We start from the raw sequence: 21,874 nt of genomic DNA, 5'->3' as shown, positions 1-21,874 counted from the left end.
GTTAACCAAAAATTATTTTAGGGAAGCAGCCAATTGGTTTAGGAGAGTCTTGCCCATGCAATTGAACCCCTGTCAATACCAAAAGTCTATCAACATGAGAAACAAGTGCACAATCAAGTAACTTAAATGCCAATACAGACTCTAGGATTTCAAGGTTATACTTTCAGTCTCTTATACCATTTATCAAAGTGCATAATGTACTTCGCCATGGACTGATCATCTTTTTTCTTAAATCTATCAAAGATGACCATGCTTCATCTGCTTCCAACAAATCATCCTTATTGTAAAACTTATCCAAATATCTTTGATAGACGGGTCAATCCCTCTTCAGTATCCAAATCATCCATGTCCAATTCTGAAAATACTTTACACCTAAACTTACTATTGCTCAGAATGACAAAGCCAAAGTCATATTTTGTTTCTTTTGAGGTAACGAAGTAACTCGTGTTCACATCTCGACTTCATTTTCCATTGCTGATATGGGACCACCTCTGAAAACAATAAATAAATTGGTGGATGGACAAAGCCTGAGGTTTTGCAATGTCCTCCCGTCATTCTGTAACTGAGTTTGTTAACAGCAGTCTGCTTCTTTTTCACTCAGAAGCTAGGGACAAAAATCTTCTTTTCAGCAACCATTCACCAAAGCTTAATGGTCATTCTTTGCTGCCATATTAATTCCAATAATTGCATGCTGAGGAAGGAGGAGTCTGAAGCTAGCCTGTACCTTAAAACAGGTTTATTTCCAAGACAGTAAAGCAAAATCACAGACTGACACCCGGAGTGATCTGGTTAATATACCCCTTGCAACGATTCCCTAATCCTTCCCCAATTCAGCCCAAAGTTGTGGAAGGCTGCCCTCTTGTGGCATAACATAAACATTGAGGCCACCGAGCACAAATCAAATCTCATTGAGTTTTCCAAGTCTATATGTATTCACTCTCACCTGCAGTTTGATATTCTCAGCAACATTTTGTAAGAATGAAAACTATCTACAGGGATTGTTCTGACTACACTTTCTGAAGATTGATGCTGGAAGGATTCAAATGCAATATAATTCTGTTTCATTTGTCACCTTGAGTTAAGCTGGCAATCAAAGCTTCAGTTTTAAATAAATTGATAATTTTGTTTAGCTCGCAATCTATATTTCTTTTCAGATAAGAGCAGAGCAGATTATCCTGGTGCCTTGACCAACGTTCTTGGTGGAATCCGCCAGAGCAGAAACAGGTTAACTGGTCTCAATACTTGGTTCAAACATGGACAAATGAGCTGAACTCCCGAGGTGAGGTGAGAGTGACTGCCCCTGACGTCAAGGCAGCATTTGACCGAGTGTGGCATCAAGGAGCCCTAAAAAAACTGAAGTCAATGGGAATCAGTGGGAAATCTCTCCACTGTTTGGAGTCACAATTGAAGATGTTTGTGGCGGTTGGAGGTCAATCATCTCAGTTCCAGGACATCACTGCAGGAGTTCCTCAGGGTAGTGTCCTCGGCCCAACCATCTTCAGCTGTTTCATTAATGCCCTTCCTTCCACCATAAGGTCAGAAGTGAGGATGTTGGCTGAAGATTGCAAAATGTTCAGCATTATTCGCAACTCCTCAGATACTGTCCATGTCCAAATGCAGCAAGACCTGAACAATATCCAGGCTTGGGCTGACAAGTGGCATGTAACATTCACACCAGACAAGTGCCAGGAAATGACCATCTCCAACAAGAGAGAATATAACCATCATCCCTTGACATTCAATGGCATTACCATCACTGAATCCCCCAGTATCAACACCTACACCACATGGACTGCAGTTGTTCAATAAAATGGTTCGCTATCACCTTCTCAAGGGCAATTAGAGATGTTCAGCAAATACTGAACAAGCCACTGATACTCACATCCCATGAAAGAATAAAAAAGATCAGTTTCCCACCTGATCACCATGTCTTGTGATTCATCTAGGGTGCAGAAATTTATCGATATCAACCTTAAATATACTGGACAACTGAGCTTTCAGTCTCTCAACACCAGAGCATGGTTCTTTCTGGCCACACGCTACTTACTAAGATGACTATTCTCAGTGAATAGGGAGAGACAAGCCTCTTCCATTAACTTGCCTTTTCCTCGTTCTTCTACCTGTGCTAGTGAATTAAGTTACTATTTCTGCTTCCACATAAGTTTACTCTTATCATTGTATTGTCTCTTCTAAAATCTTCAAGCCTCCTTCTGTGCTGTCAAGAATATATAACTCTGTTTAATGATTCAAAATCAGTTGAGAAAAAACACAAAATTCTTAGGTAATTATCAAAAATAAGCATTCTCCCCTACAATTTGGTTATCTTATTTCAATAAATTGTGCAGCTTTTTCTGTTTGATGTTGGCGAGGGAGAGGAAGAGAAGAGATAATGATGTTGAAATTGTGCTGCAGTAGAATACATGCTTTAAGTTGGTGATTAAGCACAGCTATCCCCAATAGGGGAAAGATCAGGGAATCATTGCAAGGGGTATATTAACCAGTTCACTCTGGGTGTCTGGGGGGAACTGGGAGAGTCTGTGATTTTGCTTTACTGTCTTGGAAATTAACCTGTTTTAAGGTACAGGCTAGCTTCAGACTCCTCCTTCCTCAGCATGCAGTTATTGGAATTAATATGGCAGCAAAGATTGACCATTATGCTTTGGTGATTGGTTGCTGAAAAGAAGATTTTTGTCCCTAGCTTCTGAGTGAAAAAGAAGCAGACTGCTGTTAACAAACTCAGTTACAGAATGATGGGAGGACATTGCAAAACCTCAGGCTTTGTCCATCCACCAATTTATTTATTGTTTTCAGAGGTGGTCCCATATCAGCAATGGAAAAATGAAGTCGAGATGTGGACACGAGTTCCTTCGTTACCTCGAAAGAAACAAAATATGACTTTGGCTTTGTCATTCTGAGCAATAATAAGTTTAGGTGTAAAGTATTTTCAGAATTGGACATGGATGATTTGGATACTGAAGAAGGATTGACCCATCTATCAAAGATATTTGGATAAGTTTTACAAAAAGGATGATTTGTTGGAAGCAGACCTCATATAGGAAAGATCTCATATAGACTGCACACTTTTCACTTCATATACAAATCTAGGGCACTTTGTTCATTTTGTTGATCAATATGTTGGTTTGAAGTAATGCAATTAACCTGTTCCCTTGTCAATCAGATACTCATCAAGATTACATAAAATGTAGCTAAGGTCATAAAATTTGACCTTTGAAAATTGTTGAGCTATGAAATAGGGAAATATTATCTCTCTAGAGAATTTTTCACCACAGAGAATGTTAGTCTTTTATACAAAAGGATGTAAGAAGACTTGAAGCACCTGCACTACATTACGTTACATCCTACAAAAAATCCATACCTGCATGTTCGGCATGGAAATCATAATTGATATCATTAGTATATCTGTCATTGAATTAACGCTGATAAAAAAAATCACATTTTCTACGAATCAACAAAATCCTGATGTTTACTATAAACAACAACTTGCATTTATATAGTACTTTTAATATAGAAAAAAATCCCACGGTGCTGCAGAGGTCTAATGTGACTCAAGCCAAATAAGTAGACATTAGGAGGTGTAGCCAAAAGAGGTGAGCTAGGAGGGTCTTAAAGGACGGAAGGGGGGGTGGACAGGCTGAGGCATTTGGGGAGGGATTTTCAGAGTTGGGGGCTTTGATAGACGAAGGCACAAACAGCAATACATTTGGTACCTCAAATCTTGACTATTGAAATGTTCCCCTGGATGACTTCCCACGTTATACCTTCTATAAACTTGAGCTCATGCAAAAACTCTGCCTCCCATATCCAAGCTCCCACCATGTCCCATTCACCCATCACCCCTGTGCTTACTGGCCTACATCGACTCCTAGTTTGTCAACTGCTCAATTTAAAAATGATCATCCTTGTTTTCATACCCTTCCATGGCCTCAGCCCCACCCCACCTCCCCCCCACCCCCCCCACCACCCCCACACACCCCTACCACCACCCACCACCCCCCTGCCATATCTCTGTAACTTCCTTTAATCCTAAAACCCTCTGAGATAGGTGCACTCCTCCAATTCTGACCTCCGCATCTGCAACTTTAATTGCTCCTCCATTGGTGGTCACGCCTTCAGCTGCCTAGACCCTAAGGTCTGGAAATCCCACCCGAAAACTCTATATCCTCCCTCCAACAGTAACTTGCATTTACTTTAATGTGGTAAAATATCCCAAGACACCTCACAGATGCATTATCAAACATAATTTCACACTGAACCACATAAGGAGATATTAGGGCAAATGACCAAAAGTTTGATCAAAGAGGCAGGTTTTAAGGAGTGTCTTAAAGGAAGAAGAGAGAAAGTGAGGTGGACACTCCTTAAACCCAACTCTTTGACCAAACCTGTCCTAATATTTCCTTTTGTGGCTTGGTGTCAAATTTTGGTTGATCAAGCAGGTGTGAAGACCATAAGACAATAAAACGTAGGAGCAGAAGTAGGCCATTCGGCCTATCGTGTTGCTTTGTCATTCAATGAGATCATGGCTATCCTGCTTTCCTACCTTTTCCCCATAACCCTTGATTCCCTTACTGATTAAAAATCTGTCTATCTCAGCCTTGACTATACTTAATGACCCAGCCTCTACACCCCTCTGCGGTAGAGAGTTCCACAGATTCACTATCCTCTGAGAGAAGAAATTCCTCCTCATCTCTGTCTTAAATGGGTGAACCGTTACTCTGTGATTATGCCTTCTTGTCCTAGACTCTCCCACAAGAAGAAACAACCTCCCAGCATCTACCCTGTCAAACCCCCTGAGAATCTTATATGTTTCAATAAGGTTGCCTCTCATTCTTCTAGGCTCCAATGAGTACAGGCCCAACCTACTCAACCTTTCCTCATAAAATCCCTTCAACCTAGTGAACCTTCTCTGGACTGCCCCCAACGCCAGTATATCTTTCCATAGATAAGGGGACCAAAACTGTCCACAGTATTCTAGGTGTGGCCTAACTAGTGTCTTGTATAGTTTTAGCAAGACATCTCTATTTTTATACTCCATTCCCTTTGAAATAAAAGCCAACATTCCATTTGCCTTCCCTATTACCTGCTAAACTTGTATGCTAGCTTTTTGTGATTCATGCACGAGGACCCCCAAATCCATTTGTGCTGTAGTTTTCTGCAGTCTTTCTCTATGTAAATAATATTCAGCTCCTCTATTAAGCATCCTGCGTAATTTTACTATGCTAAAGACGCTATATAAATTCAAGCTCTTGTTGTTGAAGAGAGTGGGAGGAGAGGAGAGCTTGGTTGGGGAGACAGAATGTAGGATTGAAGGAGGTTGCAAAGAAATGGAGGCAAAAGGCCTTTCAAGGGTTTTAAACATCAGAATGAACAGTTTAAAATGAAGGGGCCAGGCACCAACATAGATCAGCAAGGGCAGGAATGATTTGTGTGGGGTTTGGTGAAGTACAGCATATGCGCAGCAGAGATTTGTATCAGCAGGAGGTTACAGCAGTGGAGGTCTGTGGGTCAGTCAGGAGAATTTTGGAATAGTGAAGTGTATAAGTTTGAATATGGCACTGAGAACATGGTTCAAGCTGAGGCAGTCACCAGAGGGGTGTGAGGGAAAGGGGAATAGAATCAGTGGCAAGATTGTGGAGTTTGTGATCAGGAGTCAAAGACAATAACTTTGATCTTCCCAATGTTTAACTGGAGAAAACTCGATCACATCCAAAACTGGATATTGGACATGCAGCCTGACAAGGCCGGGGCAGTGGAGGGGTTTGTGAATGCTGGTGGAGAAGTCGAGCTAGGTGTTGTCAGTATACATGTACAAAACCTTCTGTGTCTTCAGATGTTGTTGCCCTTTAGGTGAGGCCGCAATTAAAACACCTGAAGCTGTAGTATTTTCTTAAAGTGTCCTTCTCCACCAGCATTCTCAAACTCCTCCACTGCCCCGGCCTTGTCAGGCTGCATGTCCAATATCCAGTTTTGGATGTGATCGAATTTTCTCCAGTTAAACATCGGGAAGATGTCAAAGGTTTTCATCTTGCACTCATCAGGATACTTCATAAGAATACCAATATAAGGAGAAAACAACAATTTATAGTTTATGAGATAAGATTGGTGATTGGTTGGCAAGCGGACTCTGATTGGTAGAGGAATTGCCATGGAGAATGCACCAGTTGATGGTGACTCATGGTTAACTGCCAAGCATTGTCTGAAATTTAAACCGGGCAGCTTGCTCAGCTGAAACAAAATAAGTGACAGCCAATCGCTGACTCATTCCTCAGGACAATGCCTTGATCAATCAAAGTCAAGCTGCCTGGTTTAAATTTCAAACAATGCTTGGCAGTTAACTGTTAGTCACCATCAAATGGTGCATTCTCCTTGGCAATGCCTCTACCAATCTGAGTCCACTTGCCAACCAATCAGCACTCTCATCTTATACAGTGTAAATTGCTGTCTTCCCCTTATAATTGGTATTCTTGCAAAGTGTCCCGATGAACGCAACATGAACAGCTTCAACATGTCTCTTGTTTCAGAAATACTCAAGTTCTGTACTACCAAATGACTATTAATAAGTACCCTGTTAAAACACAGTAATCTGAAATGCATAATCAAAGAAACATACACCAAAATCACTTGTTTTCATTTTCAAGCCAAAAATATTGCTCAGTAATGCTGCCTGGTTGTACAGTGTGTTAACACATATGAGCTACCAGTTGTAAGGTTAAGCTGCTAGTCCTCAACTCAGCTGACATTACAGTCCAAGCTTCTTCCAATGGTGAGTAGCTAATCTGGGCCGAGACACTGAGCACCAAGCAGAAGCGAGTGGTTTGGGGCATTTGGATGTGTGGCACCTTAGAGTCTCAAAATCAAGCTACTGAAAAGCCTATGCAGGTCGAGGTTTTATTTGCATTCTCTGGCCTGTCTGGATGTGCCCATTGACTCAAGTCCAGTTTCCTTGGATGCACATTGGCAGAGCCACAGCTTAGAGACTTCCAAGTGTGCATAGAGGCACGGCTGGAGTTTAACTAGCTAAAACAACGTAACAACCAATACAGATCACTGGTAAACTCCCTGTTGCCAATATGTATAAATGTATGTAAAATTTGGCTTGTAACGGTATAATTTTATGGGTTTGTGCTCTTTGCTACCCAAAGCCATGGGGACCATGCCCTCTGTGATATTTTGCTTCCTTTTTGACTGAACTTCAAAGTAATACATTGGAGTCTGTGGACTACAGTATTTAGAAAATGTTAGAGCCTTCCATGACATTTCTCTCCTGAATACAGTACTCTTCAGCCAGTAATCAACGCAATGTGCTCTAAAAGTCATCAGCTGAATTTGTCCCCGATTTTGTTGTTTCCTTTCTGAATATTAATTTTTCAAAGGTGGCATTTTGATTCCATTATCTTAACTCTTGTTTGCATATTGTAGCAAGAGCAGCAAGGAACACAATATTACATGAATGATTTGTAGCCTTGACCTTTTGATATGTGCTATCCGGTTATAAGAATCAATTAGTAAAGATCGCTGCACTGTATAATCTGAGGTTTTCGTGTTAAAGTTAAATATCCCTTCGTCTAACTGTATCTAGAAGCTTGTTTTGTACATCACTAATCTATGTGTGTTACTGGAAAGCAATTCAATACTTTTTCTAGCTCCCACTGGTGGCATTTCTGCCCTATTTTATATCAAGTGTTTGTGATTTTCCCTATTTAGTTGCCTTTCCAAAATTGGTGGCAAGGGAACAGAGTTTGTGACAGGGGCCGAATGGCTCCAGTCTTCGCATTGTTAAACTGAAAGAACTCTTGCTCATCATGATGATGGCAAGCAGCCTGACAACACAAAGGTGGTGGAGCGGTCAAGAGAGGTGGCGCTGAGTTAGATCTCAGTGTCATCAGTGTTGCCGTGAAACCCAGATATGTTTTCAGATGCAGTCGCATGTAGACGAGGAACAGGAGGGAGCCGGGATAGATCCTTGAGGCACTACAAAAATAATGAGCAGGAAAGATTCAGAGACCACCTCCAGCCTCTTTAGGGAAGAACATGAGTTCTTACAAGGTTGCCCTTAATGATTTTTAAAATTTATTCTTTCATGGGATGTGGGCGTCTCTGGCAAGTCAAACATTTGTTACCCATCCCTAATTGCCATTGAACTGAGTGGCTGGCTAGGCTATTTCAGAGGGCAGTTAAGTGCCAACCACATTGGGTCTGGAGTCACATGCAGGCAGACCAGGTAAGGATGGCAGATTTCTTTCCCTAAAGGGCATTAGGGAACCAGATGGGTTTTTAAACAACAATCAATGAAAGTTGTTATTACTGTTATTATTACCATTACTAAGACCAACTTTATATTCCGGATTTCCTCCAGCAGCCATTGTGGGATTTGAACTCATGTTTACAGAGCATTCACCTGGGCTTCTGGATTACTAGTCCAGTGACATTACCACTGCATCACTTGATGTTCATCTTATTGTGATATAGTTCTCCTAAATTATTAAATGTATTAGTTTTAAATTAGAATAGATGGGCTGGAAACTTTCTTCAATAGTTTTAAATGAAACCTAATATCACACTGCACTTCCAAGCCTTAAAGTTGAAGCTAGCCTGGCATGAAAAACAGTCTCTTCTCTCTGCTAACTCTAAGGCTATGACGTGAAAGCCTGTCCACCATCTACAAGGCACAAGTCAGGAGTGTGATGGAATTGTCTCTGCTTGCCTGGATGAGTTCAGCTCCAACAACACTCAAGAAGCTTGACACCATCCAGGACAAAGCAGCCCGCTTGATTGGCACCCCATCTACAAACATTCACTCCTTCCACCACCAACGCACAGTGGCAGCAGTGTGTACCATCTACAAGATGCACTGCAGAAACTCATCAATGCTCCTCAGGCAGCACCTTCAAAACACACAACTGCTAATACCTAGAAGGACATGGGCAGCAGATACATGGGAATACCACCACCTACAAGTTCCCCTTCAAGCCATTCACCATCTTGACTTGGAAATATATCGCCATTCCTTCACTGTCGCTGGGTCAAAATCCTGGAACTCCCTCTCTAACAGCACTGTGGGTGTATACACCACAGGGACTGCAGCGATTCAAGAAGGCAGCTCACCACCACCTTCTCGAGGGTAATTAGGGATGGGCAATAAATGTTGGGCTAGCCAGCGAAGCCCACATCCCATGAATGAATTTTAAAAAAAGAAATGTATCAGCACATCAGCACAGAAATGCATCATCATTCCTTTATTGTTCCTGGGTCAAAATCCTGGAACTCCGTACCTAACAGCACTGCGGATGCACACACACCACAAGGACTACAGTGGTTCAAGATAGCAAATGGCGATGGGCAATTAATGTTGGCCTTGGCAACAATGCCCAAACCCCATGAACAAATTGAAAATGAAACGAGAGTTGCTATGAGGTGTGCTTGGAGCAGACTTCTCATGCTGGCAGCTAGGTTCATGCTGTGGTTCCATTCACGCTTGCATCTGCACACAAATGAAATTGAGATTACAGATCAGTAAATTGATCTGCTTTCTGTTTCAAACATCTTCTACTCCAAGCTTGCTTTTGAATGTCTTCTAAAATTAGTTACAACTAAAGGATACTTAATAGGCTATATGAATAGTTACTTTGTAGTTTACACATGTGCTGTGCTAACAAAATGAATAAAATTAGACCTAATTATTTTAATATTTTATTAAGTCGAGTCTGGTCTGTTATAATTGTCTCAGTTAATTATGGAGACAAGGAAATTATGCCATAAATGACTCCATGAATGGGAATTAAACAGAGCCATTCTTGTGTGACTTAACATAAAGTAAGAGCAACGGTAATTTTCAGCATTGAGCACCTGGTATTGTTTTTCTTTTAATTATTAGTCTACAAAATTGAGTGTAGGTGACTGTCAGTTCAACAGAATTTCAAAGAATCATAGGATGATACAGAAGGAGGCCATTTGGCCCATTGTGTCTGTGCCAGCTCTTTGAAAGAGCAATCCAGTTCATCCCATTATCCTGCTCTCTCCTCATAGCCCAGCAGTTTGTCCCCTCCTGGTATTTAAACTTGAAATTTGAACAGGGTGGAATTTTCCATGGCAATTAAATTTAGATTACACTTTCTGCAGTAGTAATAACATCATTCAAAGGAAAAAAGTTTCACTGGATTCTTAATATCAAGTATTTACCATTATCTCAAGTATTCTTGTAATGTGAGTATTCAAAAAATGACATTTGATTTGCATTCGCAGTGAGCTTCACAAATATTGCATCTTACCCTTAGCCTCCTCATATTGTTATGGGAACTTTCTGTATTTGCCCATTAAACTTGCCATAGAAAGTTAGGTCTAGCCATTAGAAACATGAGTACCCATTAAATGAGATGATAAGTTGCAATGACTGCCAATCAACCTGTTGGCCATCAAAAAGTAACTATTACAAGTGTGGAGTCGCATTCCTTCAAGTTTTGAATTATTCAGGAAGCTCTAAAGGAAGGGAGCACCTTCTCTTCCTCTCCAAGATTCTCAACCATATTGTTGCCTCAAAATGGCACTCTCACCTCTCTTTATTCGAGCTCTTCCAATCTACTTTTCTCACTATCTCCCCCTGTGAATTCTCTGCCATCCTAAGACTGTTCCAGTCAAAATTACACATCACATACTGCATGACAGTGACTCCCTCTTGGGTCTCCTGCCACTATCAACACTTTTGACCATTCCAGTTTCTTCTACATCTATCCTCCAAAGTTTATGGCTAGAGCACTGCTCTCTCTCACTCTCACTTTCTATAGGTTCTGCAGGTATCTGTATCAACAAATGCACTGCTTTAGTGCCAATGGTTTCTTTACTTATATGGTCACCTCTTTTTGTACTCAGTTGTTCATCCTGGGCCCCTGGATCTTCACTATCCACAAATGATCTTTAGTGGCATTGTCCAAAAACCCGTGGTCAGATGCCACCTGTATCACTATGGCCTAAGAGTTGTTGCCACATTCTCAAACTACCTGTCTGATATTAGAGTGAGTGAGTCAAAACTTCCCCCAGTTAAATGTTAGCAAAACTGAAGTGATTCTTTCACACAGCTAACCATGCAACTGGCCTCAATTCCATTAACCTTCTTGGCTTTCACCTTAAGCCAACAGAGGTACATGCTTTGACACCTTCTTCCATTCTGAGTGCAGTAACTGGCTTTTTTTCTGCTGCTGCATTACATTGCCTGCCTCTGCTTCATCTCATCCCTTTCACTGCCGAAACCCTTGTCCGTGTCTTCACCAAATCAAGGCTCGACTTACCCAATGCCCATCCTCCTTTCTGGTCTCCCCATTTTAACCTCCCACAAGCATAAACTTCAATTCATTAAAAACGGCACAGCCATATTACATCCCGTCATCAGTGTCCTCTCCAAGCTCCACTTGCTTCCTGTCCCCTAGTGTGCCCAATTTTACATTTTTACACTCGTTTTTAGATTCCTCCGTAGCTTCAATAGCCCTGTGTTCATAATGCCATTTGTATATGTAACAGTGCAAATCCTCGACTCGAATACTGATCTTCCTTTCACCCATTTACTTTTCCATTCTACCGTTGACAACCGCTTGTTCAGCTACTATACCTCTGTCTTCTGTAACTTCCTACACAGTTGACACTTTACTCCTTGCTTTTGAAAATCTCAAAACTTTATTCTCCAAGTGTATATTTGGTTTCTCATCCTAACCAATCCATATTTTCCCTTTTGCTACACTTGGTGTCCACTGTATCCTATTTCTCCCTATTGTAACATGCTCAGAGACACTTTATTGCACACGAGGAGCCACACATAACTGTAAGATTTTGTACTTCTGACAATTTTTGAGCACTGTTTTCTTGTCCCTTGCTTCTGGGATACACTAAATCAACAATTGTAGTGATTAAAGAGACTTGGTCGAAGGGAACAGTTTAAGGAGATTTTTAAAGGCAGGAAGTTCAGTCTTAAGGCAGAACTGGCAGGGGAGAGAATACCAGAATGTGCACGCATCGTGCCAAGATGAGTGGCCATCATTGGTGGAGGAGAGGGAGTGCGTAACAAGTTGCAATTTGATGTCGGAGGACTACAAGGTCAGCCAGCCATGTAGCTGGAGATGATTGCAGAAATAATAGGATAGATGAGGCGGTAGAGGGAGTTGGAATCAAAAATAGGTATCCTTAAGGTAATTCAATAGGATGTGGGATGTGCAGTTTGGTGAGGAAGAGGGTTTTAGGGGGAGCAGGCTTTTGTGTGGCTCAGAATACTATCTGCAATGTTGAAGGGTGGTGGTGACCATATTGGTATAGATAACATAAAGCATTACAAGAAAGATGGTCATCGAGAGAAATAGAGAGAGATTGGAAGCTAGTGGTGAGAAAAGCTTTAACATACAGATGCCAATCTTTTTCAGTTCAAAAAAGAAGTCTGGCAATGTTTAAAGATGATTCTTTCAGTGGGAACGTACAACAGCATAGTTCCGCCAGTATGGGCTTTGGTACACATTAACAAACAAGCACACTCCATAAACATATATCTTTACCCATAAACAAGCTATTTTCTTCTCTTTATTTTGCTTGTGGCAGATCGTACACCAGCTATGGGTCAGAGCTGTCCCAAGCTCCTGCTAGTCTTGTCCTCAAGGAGTTGCTGAGTGATGACCCCTCACATTTTGCTGTCCGTCTGTGGGTGAGTTCTCCACTTGCATTTGGCACTCCTCCATAAAATGAGGTAACGTGGATGCTCACCAGCTGCTGTCATTTTATGGGACGGTGCATTGGCCATTCAATTGGCCTTGCAGCCTGAACGCCGTTTAAGTTGGCAATTCCCAGTTGCACTTACCAATTCTCAGAAACATAAAAACATTTATGGTGCAGGAGGAGGCCATTTAGCTCATCATGTCCCTGTTGACCGAAGGAGTTATCCAGAGGAATGCTACCTTCCAGCTCTTGGTCCGTAGCCCCCTAGGTTTCAACATTCTATGAAGGTGAATGCTGACAGGTGGCACTGAATAAAGTTTCGAACCCCTGCCCCCACACCCCTGCGCCCGCCACCAACTCTTCAGACTTCCTGTTGTACTATCCCCTGAGTCAGAGTGCAGCTTATATACTTTGTACAATTAGCAGGAGGATTAGCTTAAAAAAGATTGGAATGTCTTGTAATTGAGAGGCAAGCACGATTTGAAGATCCAAATTAATATAATTGACAATAAACGTTGACCAGAAAAATCATTTATATGTACGCCCCTCTTTTGGGTCTCATTGTTTCATTCGGTATTCACCCACAGAGATGGTGGGATGTTACTCCACCTGAGCCTATAAGTTGATATAGGCCACTGGCCCCACTGAAGACAATGGTTTCAACCTCATCAGGTCCTTCAGTGATCGGCAAAGAAATGCCAGGGAATCTCGAAGATGATAAGAGTTTTGTTGTTTGTCACCAGATTTCTGACATGTTCTACATCTACTGACTTAACTGGCATGTTTTTTTTTCCTGTTGCTATTCACCAATAACTTACATTTTCTTCAATGATGACACTATTTGATCTTATTCAGTGAGATTTTCTTTCAGATTTATAGACATGTGATCCTCAGGAGTGTGTTGATATTTATTGTACCTGTATAATTTCACATTACACTTACAACACAAAAACCGACCATTCGGACCAACTGGTATTTGCTGGTTTTTATGCTCCTCGTGTGCTTCCTAATGTCATTTTGAGTAACCGATAAATAACATATCCCTAAACACAACATTAACTTCAAGGCTAGCTACTTAGTTTTATTGGGGAAAGAAAACATTTTTTTTAGGATTTGGGAGAGCAGTTTGCAATTTGTTTTCTGATTAACATATTGCTTGTGTCGCCTTTTACAGCTGCAGAGGCAGATTCTGATGCAAGATGAAATGAGACAGAGACAAGTGGCAATGCAGATCGCATGGTCCCGTGAATTTATAAAGTACTTTGGAAGTTTTTTTGGACTTACAGCTATTGGTTTAACATTAGGGTAAGTATTTCATTTTTGTTTTATGGTCATTGACTGCTTTATCATTACAGCAACTTTTTATTGCACAAAATGATTGCCTGATTAAGCATCTTTTACACATAGCTAACTCAGAGATCTCTGGACTATGCCATATTGTTAATGCTCCAACTAAAATGGGCACAAGGATAAGGTTGTAAAGTACCAATATTCGCCAGAATTTCAGAATGCAAATAGTGGCCGGATTGCTGCTGCATTTGACAATTCCCCCAACTTGAGGCTGCTGAGCATTTCTATCACGGTCTCCCGATCCTAGCTTTCACAGAAATGCGCAGCATAGCGTCCCTCATGGAACTCCATCAGAGTGAAGCAGAGTTGGTGGAAGACAGGACATGCCCCTTTTTACAGCACTAGCTGCGCATGGTGAGTTTAAGTGTCCAGTCTGAATGTTAGCGAATGGGTGTCTGGATGAGTGATTGAATGGATATGCGGCTGGGGTGGGCAGGTGGGTAAATGCTGAATGGGTAGCGGGGTAAGGTGGTAGATGGGTAAGTAGGTAGTCAGGTTGGTGGGGGTAATCAGGGCAGGTTGAGGGGTAGTCGTGAGGGGTCAGGTCGGGGGTGGTTAGTCAAGTGTCCGGGAGTGCGGTCAGGTGGTCGGGAGGGGTAGACAGGTTCGGTGGGGGTAATCAGGTCAGGGTCGGGGGGGCGCATTTGGGTCGGGTCAGGAGGGTAGTTGGGTGGTCGGGAGGGTAGTTGGGTCAGGGGTAGTAGTCAGGTGGTCGGGGAAGTAGTCAGATCTGGTCAGGAGGTTGTCGGGTTGGGTCAGGAGGCTAGTCGGGTCGGGAGTTGTAGTCAGGTGGTCAGGGGGAGAATGCGGGTTAGGCCAGGAAGCTAGTCGGGTGGTCAGAGGTGGTAGTCGTGAAGGTCAGGTCTGCTTTGGGGTTAGTTAGCTCTGGTTGGGGGGGTGGTCAGGGGCGTAGACAGGGTGGGTAATCTAGAAATAGTCGCAGTTGGTCGGGGGGGTTAGTCGGATGGTCAGGAGTGTGGCTGGATCGGGGGGTAGTCAGGGGTCGGGGGTTGGAAGGGGGGGAACGTGATGTGGAAGGAATGGGGGGGACGTGATGTGGGGATCAGGTTTGTAGTTACCCAGATGTTAGACTAGGTTTTAATCTGTTTAACATTTCCTGGGTAACTACCCAGGTAAGTATCACGGAACTGTCCAAAGTCCCCGACTCTAACTCAGAGTCCGAGACATTTGCGGAGGTTCCTGGCAGCAGGTGAACTGTCCATCAGAAAATGAAACCTCCCTGACAATTCCCACGTAGGTTCACGTGTCAGGCCTTCTGTAGAGTCCCAATGTTTGCATCTCTACGATATATAGAGTGGAAGATTTGGTCCAGCATGATTTTTTAAGAAACCATGATTGCAACTCTTTAATTGTCCCCTATAACAAGTAGTATGTCTCCTCATGTTAAGATATTTAAGCTATAAGGTGAAAGCAGGCAAAGAACATTATGGATTGCCTCTTATTTTCACTTAAATCTCATAATCAGAGGTGAAGTAATAGCGGAATCCAAAAATGAATAACTAGAATGACTGTCACTCAAAGCACTCCTGAGTAATTACTGCAAATGACATCAGAACACAACTGATTACACTTCTATTTGACAGTGTTTACCTCTGTGATCACAATAACAATGACTTGCATTTATAAAGCGCCTTTAATGTGGTGCTTCACAGGCATGTTGTCAAATGAGATTTGGCACTGAGCCAAGTAAGGATATATTAGGACAGGTGGGAAAAAACTTTCTCAAGAGGTAAATTTTAAGAAGTGTCTTAAAGGAAGGGAGAGTGGTGGACAGGAGGAGAGGTTCAGGGACAGAATTCCGCAGCTGAGAGCCTAGACTCTAAACACGCAGGCACCAATGTTGGAGTGATGACAATATGCAATGCACAGGAAACCAGAGTTAGAGGAATGGAGGGATCTCAGAGGGTTGAGGAGCTTACAGATACAGGAAGGGGGAAGTGTGAAGTGATTCATTTTGGTCGGAAGGATGAGGAGAAACAATATAAAACAAAGGATGCAATTCTAAAAGGGGTGCAAGAGCAGAGGGATTTGGGGGTATATGTGCACAAATCAGTGAAGGTAAAATCATTAGGCAGATTGAGAGAGCAGTTAATAAAGCACATGGGATTCTAAGCTTTTTAAGTAGGGACATAGAGTATAAAAGCAAGGAAGTTATGATAAACCAGTACAATATGCTGGATTAGCCTCAACTGGAGCACTGTGTCAAGTTCTGGGCATCACACTTTAGGAAGGATGTGAAGGCATTAGAGAAGGTGCAGAAAAGATTTACGAGAAAGGTTCCAGGGATGAGAAATTTCAGCTACGTGGGTAGGTTGGAGAATCTGGGACTGTTCTCCTTAGAGAAGAGGGTAAGAGGAAATCTGGTAGAGAGTTGTACTCGGTGCCACCTCCACCCACATGGTACAAGAAACAGTTTTTACACATTCACCCCGCAGAAACAGCGCAAATGTGTTTTTCCTCTGTTCAGTCTCCTTGAGGGTTTAGAGATCATTTTCATTAAAACTAACTAAGTGAGGTCTTCTTTCATTCCTGTGTGCAACATCCATGTTCAGTTGCCTGTGTCAGACAAAATTGTACAGCAACCAGCAACCCGGCAGTGGACACAGTCAGCTAGACACATTCCTACTTGCCAACTGCTTCCCTGGGCTACATCTGCAGTTTTTAGCCAGACTGACTTCGTAAAGACCACACTCTAGTTTCCAAGCATCCCGGCACAAGACTTACACTGGGGATATGCCAATGGTCTTAAAGTTGAGTTGATCCACAAAATTCTGGTGAATTCAGCCCTGTAGAGCATCAGCAGGTCCAGCCCAGATTCACTGAAATCCAGCACAATTTTCCATATGCAATTTAGGACAGTAGTGTTTAATATTATTAATATTTTAAACATTTTCCGATCTCCTATAGCTTGCATTGGTCACTTCGAGGACAGTAATGGATGTTAAAATAGTAACTCACGACCGCAAGGAGTAGTTGAGGCAAATATTTTTGATGTATTTAAAGGGAAGCTCGATAAGCACAGAAGCGGGAAAGGAATAGAAGGATACATTGATGTGGTTAGGTGAAGAGTGATGAAGGGAGGCTCATGTGGTGCATAGACATTGGCAGGGACCTGTGGGGATGTATGGCCTTGTTCTGTGTTGTAAGCACTTTGTAATTCTTGAATGGATAGATTTTTAAGGCCTCCTGCCCAGTGAAATGATTTAGCACCCAATTCCCATCATTACTGGGGCTGCTGCAGTGGTCCCTGGGTCTATTGCAACGCAGTTAGTGCATGCACCTGAGGCAGCTGGTAGTTGGCCCAAATAAACTGGGCTTCTGCTTGCCACTTTAGGACAGCACTAGGCAGTCCAGCTGAATCAGAGCCCACCAGTGCGCCTGTGTTTAGATTTTGGGGCCAGGAGGAAAGTTGGGTTGCCAACACTCCAGGATTGACCTGGAGTTTCCAGGACTGACCTGGAGTTTCCAGGACTGGAGATGAATCTCCAGAGTGCTGCTGTGTGCAACCCTGGAGAAAAATCATCGGGACATCGAAAATGTGTTGAGGGTTTATTTTGGCATTTTCTTTCAACATTCCTCTTTACCAGTTAAAGATGTGGAAAATGGGGGTACAAAGACTGTTTGGCTGACAGCTAAGCATCATCCAATTGGGCAATGAGCCTTTTTGCTTTCCAGTTGGTGTCAGAGTGCAGTGCATCACAAGGATGGATGTGTTGGCTGAATAATGGCTGGAGCATGGGTGGCAAGTCATGGGATGAAACCTCCAGGAATATATTTAATCACAGTTAGTAATGCTAGAGGAGCACGATATTAAGTTCCACGAAACAAGTGTTTCTTACTACAAATTTCAGCAATTTAAATTTGACCTTGGCTATTTTCTGTGCAGAGCCATGAAGAGGAGGGCACCGGTATTTCTGTTTCCTATCGTTCCACTAAGCTTCATTCTTGCCTATCAATTTGATCTGGCATACGGAACATTAATGATAAGAATGAAAGGTAAGATACAGCAAGAGTACATCTGTGACTTTATAGGATTAGTCAAGGGAGGGAGTTATCTGCACTTGGCATTCAAAAAGTGATCATGGACTTTTGACTAAACTTGCTCTCATAATTTTAGCCCAATTCAAGAGCAACTTCTGAGAAGAGTAGCATAGAATGGTTACAGCACAGAAGGCCAATCAGCCCGTCATGTCCGTGCTAGCTCTCAGCCAGTCCAATTCCATCACGTTTTCTCGTAGCCCGACAAATTTTTCTCTTCAGATAATTATCCAATTCCCTTTTGAAAGCCATGATTGAATTTGCCTCCGCTACACTCTCATGCGGTGCATTCCATATTCTAACCACTCGCTATGTAAAAAGGTAGGATTATTTAGGCTGGATTATTGTGTGTCTGTTTATATACATATATGCACACATATAAACATAACTGACTCCATGCAACACTAACGTCAGTCTAGATTGATGTCGATGCACATAGTTTTTTGGTATTCTCTAATCAAATGTTGATAGAGTGAAACTGTTTCCACTTTAAAATTAGAGCTAGGCGTTTCAAGGCTGATGTCATGAGGCACTTCTTCACACTAAGTGTAGTGGAAACCTGGAACCCATTCCCCCAAAAGCCATTAAGGCTGCAGGTCAGTTAAAATGTAAAAACTGTGCTTAATATATTTTTGTTAGGTTTGGCTATTAAGGGTTATGGAACCAAAATGGGGACATGGAGTGAAGATTCAGATCTAAATCAGTGGTAGAACAAGGCTGTTAGATGAATGGTATGTGCCTACTGTACAAAGACACCCAGATGTGGTTAACAATGCAAGCAACAGCTTAATTTTTGCTGAAGAATGGGCTAAAATATAAAATGGGTGAGGTGGTGAATACTGACTTTGATTATGTTTAAAATCTGAAATTACTGCATTCCCACATGAACATACATACAACATACAAAATAGGAGCAGAAGTAGGCTTTCCAGCCCCTCAAGCCTGCTCAACCATTCAATAAGATCAGGGCTGATCTGTTTGTGTCTTGAATTCCATGTTCCCATCTACCCCCGATAACCTTTGATTCCCTTGCCTAAGAATAATCTATCTCTGCCTTAAAAATATTCAATGACCCCTCAACTACCGCCTTCTGAGGCAGGGAGTTCCAAAGTCGCACAAACCTCTGAGAGAAAAAATTCTCCTCATCTCTGTCCTAAAAGGGCGACTTCTAATTTTAAAACAGTGGCCCCTAGTTCTGGACTCACCCACTAGAGGAAACATCCTTTCCACGTTCACCTTGTCAATACAGTTCAGGACCTTATATACTTCAATCAAGTCACCCCTCACTCTTCTAAATACCAATGGAAACAAGCCCAGTTTGTCTAACTTTTCCTCATGAGACAACCCACTCATTCCAGGTATCAATCTAAGAAACCCCCCTCTAAACAGCCTCCAACGCATTTACATCCTTCCTTAAATAAGGAGACCAAAACTGCACACAGTATTCGAGATGTGGTCTCATCAATGCCCTGTATAACTGAAGCATAACATCCTTACTTTTATAAAACAGAAAATGCTGGAAAAGCTCAGCAGGTCTACCAGCATGTGTGGAGAGAAAAACAGAGTTAAAGTTTCGAGTCCGTATGACTCTTCTTGTCACATGGACTCAAAACGTTCACTCTGTTTTTCTCTCCACCGATGCTGTTAGACCTGCTGGGTTTTTCCAGCATTTTCTGTTTTTGTTTCAGATTTCCAGCATCCGCAGTATTTTGCTTTTATCCTTACTTTTATGTTCAATTCCTCTCATGATAAAGGATAGCATTCCATTAGGCTTCTTATTTTCTTGCTGTACTTGCATACTAACTTTTCGTGACTCATGCACTAGAACGCTTAGATCCATCTGCACTTCGGAATTCTGCAGCTGTTATCTGTTTAAGCAACACTGCTTTTTTATTCTTCCTGCCAAAGTGAACAACATCATATTTTCCTACATTATACTCCAGCTTCCAGAGTTTTGCTACTCACTATCTATATCTCCCTGCAACCTCCTTATGTCCTCTTCACAACATACTTTCCTACATATTTTTGTGTCATCTGTAAATTTAGCTACCATCCCTTCACTCCCCTCATCTAAGTCATTGATTATAAATTATAAAAAGTTGAGGCCCCAGCACAGACCCCTGTGGGACTCCACTTGTCCCACAAGATAAAGTGGGAACAAGATATTTTACATCTCACAAGGTCAGTTAGATTTAAGCACTTGCAGTCATTCCATTTGAAAAAAATTGATCACCTCTAAAAATCTAGATTTAAAATTCTCCTCGTTTTGAAAAATGCCAACGAAGGAAACAAAACCAACAAAGATGTAAACGTGGTTCCAGAGAACAAGTTGTAATTCATTTGACTCTATTCACACACGCCATGAATAGGCTGAATAACCTGTTCCTGTTCCTGTCCCATTACTACTTTAGAATTTCTGTGAAGAGAAAGTTCATTAAGGTCTGTAGTCACTGAAGGTATAGCCTCTCCTGCTGCCTACCAGGGGTCACGTGATTTTCTGGGAGGCTCTGATTAATGAGCCCTAAATGCGGGCAATCCAGGGGATGGGGCTTCCTGATGAGAGTCCTGATCGAGCATGCAGCACCTGAAAAGCTCTCTGTAATAAAGTTTATCTGTTTCTTGTTGAATCCTGTCTACTCCATTGAGTCATTACAAGGCCTTAATTTTTAGCACAGCTCTTAGCACAGTTTTGGCCTTATAAGGGCCCCTGATGGCATTCTATTGCTCAGTGCATGTTGTCTTTTCCTCTTCTACTAAAAACATACTTTAACTTATTCAGACCCACTTCTTTCATTTTTATCAGTCAATGTCAACTCCCAATTTTAAGATCTGCCACTCGCATCGTGCCCAGCAGTTTTCTGCAGTTGGTTTGCTTTTCAGCCAGATATAGTTAGGGGTTTTGCCTTAAAGATATAATAATGAATCCTCAGTATTTTGCATTGACTGACTTATGCCTTATTAAAAAAATATAGTGTCGTCCCTGGGCATACAGAAATAACCTTGATGTTATATTCGCATCATATTCTATATAAGTAGGGAACACTGCATAAGTTATCAAAAAAGGCAGTGTGTGGACTTTCACATTTAGCATCAGTTTCCTGACATACAAGTGTGCACTTAATATTTTCAGCTATTCGATAATACACACTTGACAGTTAAATGGATGGTTATTGGGTTTCATTTTATCTTCCAGATGAGGCGGAGAACATAATTGATACAGAGCGAAGCCTACTTGACATGCCAAAGGGAGTGCCAACCTTCGAAAGTATCGAGAAAGCCAGGAGGGCCCGGAGTATATTTTTCAGTCAAATATAAGCTATAAGCATGAAAGCTGTGAGGCTGAAGATGTCGGTCACAGATCAAAGGGGAAAATGTATTAGTAGCAGCTGATTATCCATCTTTTTAATCAAATGTTGTGTAGTTGTTGCCTTCAATAAATTATCCAAAATTGAATAAAGCACCAAATACCCTGGAGCTGTCTTTTCTTTTTGCATTAGTTCAACTTCTTGTTTCACCCTGCAGTAGCCAGAAGTGCACCAAGCAGTACAGCGCTAACATTTCATCTGTTGAAAAAAAGTTTGAGCAGCTCCCAGTTCAGTGCAAAATTGCAGAAAACCTGTGGCAACGCTTTTAGTGATATGCATTGTAACATTGGTCCGGATTTTCACAGAATTGGCAAGACTCCGCAGACCTTTAAAAAAGAGGGGCCATCGGGGGGGGCGGGAGGGTGGTGCAGGGTGGGCGGGGAACATGAGTTGGC

The 21,874-nt window shown here is 42.0% G+C and overlaps 1 protein-coding gene across 1 annotated transcript; it reads left to right on the top strand.

Annotated features, from left to right (window-relative positions):
• The first annotated feature begins 11,096 nt into the window (after positions 1-11,096).
• On the top strand, positions 11,097-21,586 carry LOC144691475 (plasminogen receptor (KT)-like). Its single transcript, XM_078559589.1, has 5 exons — positions 11,097-11,152; positions 12,592-12,694; positions 13,880-14,010; positions 17,963-18,072; positions 21,308-21,586. Exons 1-5 carry the CDS (start codon positions 11,097-11,099, stop codon positions 21,427-21,429), a joined length of 522 nt encoding a protein of 173 aa, XP_078415715.1. The 3' UTR covers positions 21,430-21,586.
• The last annotated feature ends 288 nt before the right edge of the window (positions 21,587-21,874 follow it).

This window comes from Cetorhinus maximus, chromosome 2 (assembly GCF_964194155.1).
Source record: "Cetorhinus maximus chromosome 2, sCetMax3.hap1.1, whole genome shotgun sequence".
NCBI classification, from domain to species: domain Eukaryota; kingdom Metazoa; phylum Chordata; class Chondrichthyes; order Lamniformes; family Cetorhinidae; genus Cetorhinus; species Cetorhinus maximus.
The sequence above is the reverse complement of the archived record's forward strand: the minus strand, read 5'-3'. Positions and strand labels throughout refer to the sequence as shown.

Bases quoted from the DNA above. Each gene is read 5' to 3' on its own strand.
- LOC144691475 (XM_078559589.1), top strand. From the start codon at position 11,097: ATGCAACTGGCCTCAATTCCATTAACCTTCTTGGCTTTCACCTTAAGC. The intron at 11,153-12,591 runs GTACATGCTTTG...TGCTTGTGGCAG, and splicing joins TTCACCTTAAGCCAACAGAG to ATCGTACACCAGCTATGGGT. The intron at 18,073-21,307 runs GTAAGATACAGC...TTTATCTTCCAG, and splicing joins ATTAATGATAAGAATGAAAG to ATGAGGCGGAGAACATAATT.